Source organism: Cucurbita moschata, unplaced genomic scaffold, assembly GCF_002738365.1.
Source record: "Cucurbita moschata cultivar Rifu unplaced genomic scaffold, Cmos_1.0 Cmo_Scf00010, whole genome shotgun sequence".
Lineage (NCBI taxonomy): Eukaryota > Viridiplantae > Streptophyta > Magnoliopsida > Cucurbitales > Cucurbitaceae > Cucurbita > Cucurbita moschata.
In genome coordinates, this window is record NW_019268526.1 from 5,667,894 (window position 1) to 5,678,007 (window position 10,114).

The 10,114-nt window shown below is 35.9% G+C and overlaps 2 protein-coding genes across 3 annotated transcripts in view; both read left to right on the top strand.

Moving 5' to 3' along the window:
• LOC111448457 (ubiquitin carboxyl-terminal hydrolase 12-like) overlaps positions 1-5,799 on the top strand; it is a 17,015-nt gene extending 11,216 nt beyond the window's left edge. The window contains exons 20-32 of one of the 2 annotated variants that reach the window (XM_023088079.1): positions 1,081-1,149; positions 1,233-1,343; positions 2,917-2,972; positions 3,110-3,287; positions 3,371-3,472; positions 3,647-3,718; positions 3,892-3,957; positions 4,179-4,244; positions 4,357-4,443; positions 4,581-4,697; positions 4,926-5,000; positions 5,085-5,171; positions 5,286-5,799. In XM_023088079.1, coding sequence (XP_022943847.1) covers positions 1,081-1,149; positions 1,233-1,343; positions 2,917-2,972; positions 3,110-3,287; positions 3,371-3,472; positions 3,647-3,718; positions 3,892-3,957; positions 4,179-4,244; positions 4,357-4,443; positions 4,581-4,697; positions 4,926-5,000; positions 5,085-5,171; positions 5,286-5,327 — 1,128 coding nt within the window. In that variant the 3' untranslated portion in view covers positions 5,328-5,799. Of the gene's footprint in view, positions 1-1,080; positions 1,150-1,232; positions 1,344-2,916; positions 2,973-3,109; positions 3,288-3,370; positions 3,473-3,646; positions 3,719-3,891; positions 3,973-4,178; positions 4,245-4,356; positions 4,444-4,580; positions 4,698-4,925; positions 5,001-5,084; positions 5,172-5,285 lie in introns of those variants that run through there. The other variant, XM_023088080.1, reaches the window with a different exon arrangement.
• Positions 5,800-6,294: 495 nt separating this feature from the next.
• LOC111448905 (outer envelope protein 61-like) overlaps positions 6,295-10,114 on the top strand; it is a 6,953-nt gene continuing 3,133 nt past the window's right edge. The window contains exons 1-9 of the mRNA XM_023088687.1: positions 6,295-6,431; positions 6,543-6,784; positions 7,364-7,594; positions 7,938-7,994; positions 8,121-8,249; positions 8,970-9,047; positions 9,148-9,218; positions 9,456-9,502; positions 9,625-9,790. Of these exons, the coding sequence (XP_022944455.1) occupies positions 6,701-6,784; positions 7,364-7,594; positions 7,938-7,994; positions 8,121-8,249; positions 8,970-9,047; positions 9,148-9,218; positions 9,456-9,502; positions 9,625-9,790 (863 nt within the window). The 5' untranslated portion in view covers positions 6,295-6,431; positions 6,543-6,700. The remainder of the gene's footprint in view (positions 6,432-6,542; positions 6,785-7,363; positions 7,595-7,937; positions 7,995-8,120; positions 8,250-8,969; positions 9,048-9,147; positions 9,219-9,455; positions 9,503-9,624; positions 9,791-10,114) is intronic.

The window sequence follows — 10,114 nt, forward strand, 5'->3', positions numbered from 1 at the left end:
GGGGGGGGGGGGGGGGGACATAGGGTCAACGTAACAACCAGGGAGGTTGCAATAAGTTCCTCAGATCGATGTTGATGTAAAGAAAAAGAATCCTAATTACAAAAGATTTGGGATAGGATTTTTTCTCTCTCTTCTTCATGAACATATTTACCATGATCTTTATTCCTAGTAAGTGTTTTTGATATGGTAACTCTAGCTCGTTGAATCTAAGAACCCTCATAAATTCTTTGGATATGCAAAACCCTAGTTCACACATACTAAAACCCCCAAATCAATTTGATTTCATTCCAAATGATTGTAACTCTTGGAAATTTGATCCAAGAAGAATTAGACGTTTAGATCTAAATATATCCTAGGGAAAATAAGATTTAGATTACTTTGTTGATTGAATATCTCCAGGAACACTTGTTTGAGATTCGAATCACTCCACAAGCAAGATCGATCAAGTCAAGCTTCAAATGATTCTAAGCATACTACCTAAACTCCATAGAATTGCAAAGAAACTTAATCCTTGACTAAAAGAAAGGACAAATGCTCTTTTTAGTACATTTTTTAAGTCTACTTTACAGAGACATACATGGCTTTATATAGCCTCAAAATGAATCTTTGACTTTCCATGAGGCATTTCAAGAGTTGTAAACTTCGTACTTTATGACCATAATTAGTCACTATGTAAATGTAACCTTAAAGTAAATAAAAAATCTTAAAATACATTGATGAAACACCATAGCTCTAGACTATCATCTATCTAAAATTTGTAGCCACTTCAAAATAAATAAAAAGTTCATATTGTATGATTGAGATGTCGGTTCATATTAGCTTTTTTTTGGGGGGGGGGNTCAACATTTGATGTTGTGGTCACTAAGATTAAAGGGTAGAATTTGCAATTTTGTCTCTCTTCTTAAACTATCTATGTTAGTGGAGGTTGTTGGCATTGTAAGAAAGACTTCCGTTGAAATTTGAATTTCCTGGTTTTGAGATTTTTGTAACATAGATTCCTGCTTTAAATTATGACCATTGGATTTTTGTGGCTTTGGTCAATGATTATAATAGATATTCCTAAGACATGTTCTATTTTAGGAAATCAAGTTTGAGCCGAACATTATGTGTGAACCTATTGACAAGAAATTCACATTTCGAGCAAGTCAGGTAATGCTGTTTTTGTAAGGGCATGTGTGTGCTGATATTAAGTATTTTCGGCAGTTAGTCTAAAAGTTATTTTTCTGATGCAGCTGGAAGATGGAGATATTGTTTGCTTTCAAAAATCCACTCCAGTTGAAAATGTAGAACAGTATCGTTATCCTGACGTTCCATCATTTTTGGAGTATGTGCATAACCGTCAAGTAAGACATCAACATGTTTGGTGGAATTTCAGTTGGGTCATATATTCCAATGCTCGCTCTTGGGAATTTATAGGAATTATTATATATTGACAGTTAATTTACATCTAGAATATCTCATTAGGATGTTAAAATAACTTTTTTAGAAGGAACAAAAACAATCATTAAAATTTGTGAAAGAGGAATTTGAGTATAAGAAGGCCATTAGATTTGGTCGAAGGATAATTATGATAAAATGGATTTGATGACATAAATCCATAAGATATGAGTTTGAGATGATATGATTGGTCCATAAAGAAGCTGAAGTAAGTTGCTTCTTGCAATCCTTTGAGGAAATTCAATGGAAAGTTTGTATCTCTTGAGCATGGTCTCTTTTCATTATTTCAATGAAAAGTTTTGCTTATTTGTTTCTTGTTTTTTAAAATAAAATCTTCAAGGCTCCTTACCTTTAGTGTTTTATCCTTTTATGAATGCTGAAGATTAAAAGTTTAGACAGTGGTTCATTCTTCGCTAACTTATCAAATAGTTACACGGGCATACAAAAAAGGGGCACTCTTGTCAAGGAATTTGACTCATTGAGAAAAAAAAGTAAGAAAGGACACATGGGCATACAAAAAAGGAAAACAAAGAGGAGCCAAACTAGAAAAAAAAGGGGGCACTCTTGTCAAGGAAAATAAGGACGAACGAATAGTTACAAAAGAACCTAGAAATAGAGACCTAAAGAGAAACATAAAATCTAATGAGGAACCAAAGATCGACATAAGAGCAAAGGAAGATAAGTGATATAAACAAGAGTATGAGGAGATAAGCGATATAAACGAGGGTATGAGGAGCAAAATGGTCTATCCCCAGCCACTTGTCCTCCCAAAAATAGGGTATCCCGTCCATCCTCAACGACATTGTGTATAGATTGAGAAAGCAAAGGAAAAACTGCCACAATCGCTTTCCACAAATTTCTGGACGTGCCTTTTAAATCCATCACGGATCCACTCAAAAGGGTGGAGCTTGTACTTGTTAACAATAGGGCAGTGGCTTCATGATAGAATCGCCAGATCCATTTAGCTAATAGGGCTGTGTTTTTTGCATGTCATTACCAATACCTAAACCTCCCAAGGTGTGAACTTTCAAATTGAAATCCATTTCAGACTTGAGGAATCTTTTTAGCATAATGTAGTTCTGTTCTTGCCTAAAAATGATTGCAGCGTAGAGAAAAAGCTATAAAACTCCTCTTGTTGTACCCTAATGCAGGATGATAAGTTTTTGTTGATGCAAGCCAAGCACCTTTGGTTGTTGTTTTGGTTCTTTGAGTTGTGTTCCTTACTCTTGAGATTAATCTGAAATTTAGAGTTTTGAGTGCCATGCTTGTATTTTTTAGAACAAATGTGCGTCCAGAAATCACAACCTTTCCTGTCTTTATTCGTTATTTGACATGCATAGGATTGTCTGGAAGACCTTTTCCAGGTGCTGATTGGTGTGTTTTATTGTGATTTGTGTGTTTGAGAAAAGAAACAAGAACAAACTTGTTTGGTTGTACATTATTGTGCAGGCACTGATTGGTTGTGCATAATTGTTCTAGGTTGTTCATTTTCGATCCCTAGAGAAGCCGAAGGAAGATGATTTTTGTCTGGAGATGTAAGTGGTACAGATATATTTATTATCATGACAGCAATTAGAGTGCTCACCACTTGAATTAATTTATTACGAAATGCTTCATGACATGCTGTGATTGTAAATTTCTTGCTCTTTGATGTATTGTCTTGTTTTTTTAGGTCAAAACTTTATACATATGATGATGTGGTCGAAAGACTAGCCCAACAACTTGGTGTAGATGATCCATCAAAAATTAGATTAACTTCACATAATTGTTACTCTCAGCAACCTAAACCTCAGCCAATCAAGTATCGTGGTGTGGAGCATTTATCTGATATGCTGGTCCATTATAATCAGGTAATAATTCCCCATCCCTGAGAAATAAGCACACTATTAATAGTTCATAATCTAATGGATTTTACCTGATTGCTTATGTACAGACGTCAGATATATTATACTATGAAGTATTGGACATCCCTCTTCCAGAGTTACAAGGTCTGAAAACTCTTAAAGTAGCATTTCATCATGCAACTAAAGATGAAGTGAGTATGTACTATATAGTGATTGAATTGTAAGTCTAGGATATGTTACAATATAAGCATTTTCTTATGTATTTCTTGCATCTGTGTGTGTGCTTATATGCGTGCATTTGGGCCTGCATACGTATGCTCACTGTCGATGAGCTTTTTCCTCACAATTATATCCCATGTTATCAGGTTGTTATTCATACAATAAGATTGCCAAAACAGAGCACTGTAGCAGATGTGATTAATGATCTTAAAACAAAGGTATTTCTTAACTTCTTTTACTCCAAATCTGTTGTGGGCCGGTAGATGTGTCATCTTGATAGAGTGTAAATGCAATTTTATCTTTTATTGGGGTAGGGGTTTTACAATTGCATCTCTTTTATGCCATTTTTTCGTTACTTATCTTTGTACCCTCAATTTTCCTTCATAAATAGGTTGAATTATCTCATCCAGATGCAGAGCTCAGATTGCTTGAAGTTTTCTATCATAAGATCTACAAGGTGTGACCGTGAGAGGTCTTTGCATGGCTATTACTTTATATCACTAATGTTGTTCTTCATTTTGATTCTGCTAAATAAGCTTACACAAAAATCATTTTCTTAAAAAAAAAAAAAAAAAAAGGAAAAATCTAGTGTTAAAGTTAGGACTCTGTTACTTTATTGGACATTGCAGAGGAACAGCTTATATCCCATTCATAGTTTAATTCTGTCATCTGATTCAGGTGTTTCCTCCTAATGAAAAGATTGAGAACATTAATGATCAATATTGGACTTTGCGGGCAGAAGAGGTGCATTTCTGATGCAAGGAAATTTCTTAGATTTTTTAAAATGTGAACTCTCTTAGGACTGGTTACTTTGTGGCTTTTTGTCTAACCTGATTTGTCCTCTTCTTTTCTACAGATTCCAGAAGAAGAAAAAAACCTTGGTCCAAATGATCGCCTAATCCATGTGTACCATTTCACTAAAGACACTGCTCAGAATCAGATGGTAAGTATGAAGCAGAATCCTTGTCCAAATAATAGTCATTTGGCTGTTTGGATATTTTGTATCTAGAGGAAGTAAGGATGGTTGCTGGATATGATAACCTCTTTTAATGATTATGTAATTTCCTTTGTTATCTATAGCAAATTCAGAACTTCGGCGAGCCCTTTTTCTTAGTCATAAATGAGGGAGAGACTCTGGCCGATATTAAATTGAGAATACAGAAGAAGTTAGAGGTTCCAGATGAGGAATTTGCCAAGGTATTTTGTTAGTTTTTTCTTCGTTCTGTGTTCTGTACTTTGGTAGTTTTTACTTCTGCATTCATTATCATCGTGGATGAGTCTTATTTATTAAGATGTTCCCAAATACAAGTTAGGGAGTGGCCAAAAGAAAAAAAAAATTGTATTACTATTACTAAGACAGGCAGACAGAAAATCTGGAGCGCCTCTGATTAATCTAACTGTGTTTTGCTGTTTATGTTTTGTCAGTGGAAATTTGCATTTCTTTCACTAGGTCGTCCAGAGTACCTCCAAGACACAGACATCGTGTCAAATCGTTTTCAGGTTCGTTGTGAAGATTTTTTTTTCTTCCGGTAGTTCACAGCTTTGAGATAGCATTCTTAATATATTTGTGTGGATGTGCTTTAGAGAAGAGATGTTTATGGTGCGTGGGAGCAATATCTTGGACTGGAACACACTGACAATGCACCCAAGCGAGCGTACACAGCCAATCAGGTGAAATATGTTTCATTTTGCTAACATTTGGTGTGCTTTTTTAACTGAATGAAATATTGGTACGAACATGTTGGTGATAATTGGTGTTCCGTTCCTTTTGAAAAATTGATGCAGAATCGTCATACATTTGAGAAGCCAGTCAAAATCTACAATTAGTGAAAGACAAGAGAAGAGAAGAGAAGAGAAGACATGGCATGACTGGGTTGTTGTGTCTTTCATAGAGCATTTAGATGAGTTGGAAAATCTACCACACATTTTGTTGTTAGATTGGCGAGCACTCGGTAGCATAGAGTTGGCAGCAGGATTCCATTTTGATTCTCTTGCAATGGAATGGGTGGGGGAAGGAAGGGAAGGACCTTTTTTCTTCAATCCCCCCTGATCTTGTTAATTTTACAGGCCGAGGAGAGGGTTCCTCTTTCTTCCTATCCTAATCCCACCTTTGATTGACCTTGACCACGCACAGAAAGGCCCTCCCACTCCCTCAGCATCAGTTGAGTTTGTAATCTATAGTCGTCTATAAACATGATTTTTTTTTTCTTCTAGTAGTTGAATGAATGAATGTACACAAAGTATAGTTGTTGGGGACCTGAAATATTATTATTATTATTGTTATTATTATTTTTGGGCTGTTTGTTTTGTTTTTTTTTTGTTTTTTTTTTCCTATTCTGGGTTTTGTTTAGTCAGAAGAACGAGGGTTAGTAGTGGTTGTAACTGAAGTTGTGGGGGCTGTGTATGCCTAACTTCTCATCCAGGCATTTCATTATGTCTTTACTTTTATTTTTTTTTTAGCAGTAAAGAGTTTTACTTGGCTTCCTTCTCCTTCCGCTTGCGCTTTCTCTTTCCGTAATCTTGCATAGTTAATTAAATATGCCAATATAAAATTAAAAGCTTGGGATAGAGTGAGTTCAAAGAATGAAATTGAAGATAAGAATGGGTGGGTGGAATTTTAAGGAAAACAATCATATATATTAGTCTTTTTTTTTTCTTTCTCAAATCTTGATGTATTTGAAAAAATCAAAAATTAAAAATACCAAGTGAAACGAGTATTTCTATAATAGAACTAACAAAAAAAAAAAAAAACATGAAAGAAGTGAAAAAAAATAGGATGCGTTGATGTATACATAGAAAGAAGTGAAAAAAGGCGGGTCAATTGGGACCCTGAATTGACAGATATTTGGTGTTCCTCGTTCTTTTTCGTTTCTTCATCTCCTTCCGTAATTCCAACCGATCAACAGCAAGACTGGACAAAAGCTTATTGAGGTAATCTTTCAGACTATTCCGTCGTTACTTTCCATCTCCTTTCCGATTACGATTCACAGCTTTGGTGGCGGCTTCCATTTCTGACTTTAGGGCTTCTCTTTTGTCTTCTAGTGAATTGTACGAACCCCCAGATCCTCCTTCTCCACTTTTGTTCACTATAATATCGCCTGTAATCCGAACCTTCTCTCCCGTTCTACCTGAAGAAGAAGTGATAAGTAACTTGTTTACTGAATCGAGTGCCACATAGGAAGATTTTGTATCGAACGGGAATGATGGATCCGGAGCTGATGAGACTGGCTCAGGAACAGATGAGTCGCATGTCCCCAGCTGACTTCGCCAAACTCCAACAACAGGTATGGAATTATAATTTGATTCCCTCGCTTTTCATTTTATTTTTCGTTCACAATTCAAGATCTCGATGTAAAGCTTGGGACCTCACTGGCCTTTTTTTTTTTTTTTTTTTTAATTGAATATCATTGCCCTCAATTTCATTTTCAGTCGGCGGCAGATTTTAATTCATGATTTTGATATGACGATCCCCATCCTATTAAGGAAGTTTTGAATTTTCTAATCTATGGATATGAAGATCATTCAACTTTACTCCGTTCTATTGTCTGCACTTAATTCTTTTTTACGAAAGGGCTCTGTTGATTGTTTCCTTTGGATCTTAAAAGAAAACTGATCCAGAAAACTTCTAGTTGCTACGTAAGCATCATGGGATCGGTCGTATGAGGATTATTTAGCGAGTCTGACTTAATTTAGTTTGCAATTTTATGAACTCTCCCAGGATTGAACAAATCATTTGCGCGCTCTACTACTTTAGTGTTAATTGTTTGCAACAAATACCTCGTGTATTTGGCCTTGTGGTGTGCATCTACTCAAGTCCTCGTGTCACTATGTAACTGAAGTTGCTGAGTTCTCTAAACTTTCAGGTGATGGCAAATCCAGAGTTAGTCAAGATGGCCTCAGATAGCATGAAGAACATGCGTCCTGATGACTTGAGATATGCTGCAGAGCAGTTGAAGCACACCCGTCCAGAGGATATGGCTAAAATTGGTGAGAAGATGGCTAACACATCGCCTGAAGAGATTGCAACTATGCGTACCTGTGCTGATGCACAGGTCAACCATGAATTTAATGCTGCTGAAATGCTGAAGACGCAGGTAATATCTATACGGTTTGATTCAAACACTGCTCTATGGTGACAACGGAAAAGTTTCCTCCGGATATTGTAGTCTATGTAAAAACTTGTTTTCTCCATTTCTAGGTTATATTGTGTCTTAGATTCTGATCATATAACCTTGGCTGAGACGCCATTCCTCGAAGAGGCTGTTGTTATGGTGGGAGGAAAAAAAAAACTTTAGTTACTTCATTATGTTATATACTTCGAAATAAAACGGGGGAACATTTATTATTCTACTTCTATGTTATGTTCTGTTGATTTTTTCTCTTCAACGATGTATTTGATTCTATTGTGAATGTTCTGGTTTGTAATTCATCAAGTAGGGGAACAAGCTTCACAATCAGGGAAGGTTCAATGATGCCTTGGAAAAATATATGCTCGTGAGTATACTATACTCCTTAGATTGTACTCTCTCTCTCTCTCTCCAGCCATTACAATCTCTTTGAGTATAACGGGCAGCTCAACCCAATTCATAAAACTCTCTATCTTTGCTTCGATATTCTTAGGCTAAGAATAACCTCAAGAGGATTTCATCTTCCAAAGGAAGAACACTTCTGTTGGCTTGCTCACTCAATTTGATGTCATGTTACTTGAAGACAAAACAGTATCATGACTGCATAAGGGAGGGTTCTGAGGTAACGCAGACTTTTTTCCCCCTTTTTAATATTGGAATTCCAGTTTACCATATTGATGTGATGTAGTCTTGGCATTTCTTTTTGTATGCTATCAACATGGTGCAATTCCTTGTATGCTTACTAGTTTTTGCATATATAATCAGAGTTGAGATGAACTTTAAGTGCCTAGACGAGCTATGTGATGAAGAACATGTGTTTCACCAAATAAAATGTACAATCTTGATTCCAATTGGACTGTTCAAATTGGTGTGAAATCTTGAAGCATGAAGCTCTATGAAGTGGAAGATTTCCAAGCATTGTAGGAAAAAAAAAAAAAAATGAAATTGTGCATTACTTGGTTGAAGGAAATCCCTTATTTCAATTAACACACGCCGATTCATGTTTATCGACAGGTTTTAGATCTGGGCAGCAACCCTATTGATGGGGAGATGGAATTCATGCCTCTAAATATCTTTTACATGACATTTTTGCTAAAAAAAAAAATATACCAAATGATGCACTCTGGCCATGCGCTTTTAGGAATTCAATTGTTTCATGGATTATGATTTGACAACCTCCCATGTATGAGGTGCCGGAATTGTTTTTATTCAGTGGACAATTTTCACACTCCATTATTCTAGGGATTTTCTTTTCTTGCATATGATTATTATTTCAAAGGTGATATTTATTCAAATGCTTAATTCTTGTACCCATTGATGCCAAAAATTTCTCTTACTTTAGGTTTTGGCATATGATTCAAGAAATGTGAAAGCACTTTACCGGAGAGGTCAAGCATATAAAGAATTATGTCAATTTCAAGTGAGTTTGGGACGATAGGCTACCTAACTGTTTTTCTGATATTGTACTCATTCAAATTCTACTGTCTGCTGATTTTTTTCATTGGATTTCATTTTGTTAGGATGCTGTTTCTGATTTGAGCAAGGCACATGAAATTTCTCCTGATGATGAAACTATTGCAGATGTTTTATCGTGAGTTCTCGTCCTCACTATTTCATGCGACTTGTCTCCTTGAATTTGCCTACCAGTCTTTATACGGCTTAGATAAAGAAATTGCTCACCTTTCCAGTTTTTATTCATTTATTTATTTATTTTTGGGTCAAGCATGCGTTTTCTCAGAGTGCTTCTGTATGTGAGACATTCAACCAAGAATTTATTACCTGTTCTTCATTAGTCTGATATATTCTTTGGAACTAATTGTTGCCACAGGGATGCCAAGAAAATATTGGAACAAGATGGGAAGAATGTTTCAAAAGGTATGTCCTTTTTGCTCATTCAGCATATTCTTTGGTCGGATATATTCTGTAGCTTGACAGTGGTGGGATGAAAAATTACGTAGAAATTGAATTTGACATTACATTTCTAACTCATTTCATAGGAATTGTCATTGAAGAAATAGTTGAAGAAGACTACCCTGCATCTACAAATATTTCTGCCTCACGACCACAAGAAGTCGTTGACAATTCTAAAACTGATGATGCCTACAAGAAGAGTGTAAACTCCGAGAGTTTGCAGGGGATGAAAGATGATCCAGAAGCTATCAGGTCTGCATGCTTTGTTTGGGATTTTTCAACTTAATTGTTTGATAGTAGGTGTTCAGTGAATCATTGAAGTTGTTGAGCTTGGCATCTTTCTCTGTCTCTTTTCTCTTTCTTTAAAACTATGTTTCGTCAGTATTAATAGGCGTTGAACTTTATTATCTCGTACATGTTCTATTTTTGCCCTTTTCTAGGAAATTTGGAAAAGCAGGACAAACTTTTTGTGCGCGCGTAAGACCAATGTCTCAATTTGGACTTTGAGCACCAAAGAGTTCAGTCATTGGCTTCTTTTTGGGGCTGTCGTCGTTCTTCCCCCTTCCCTTCTTCAAC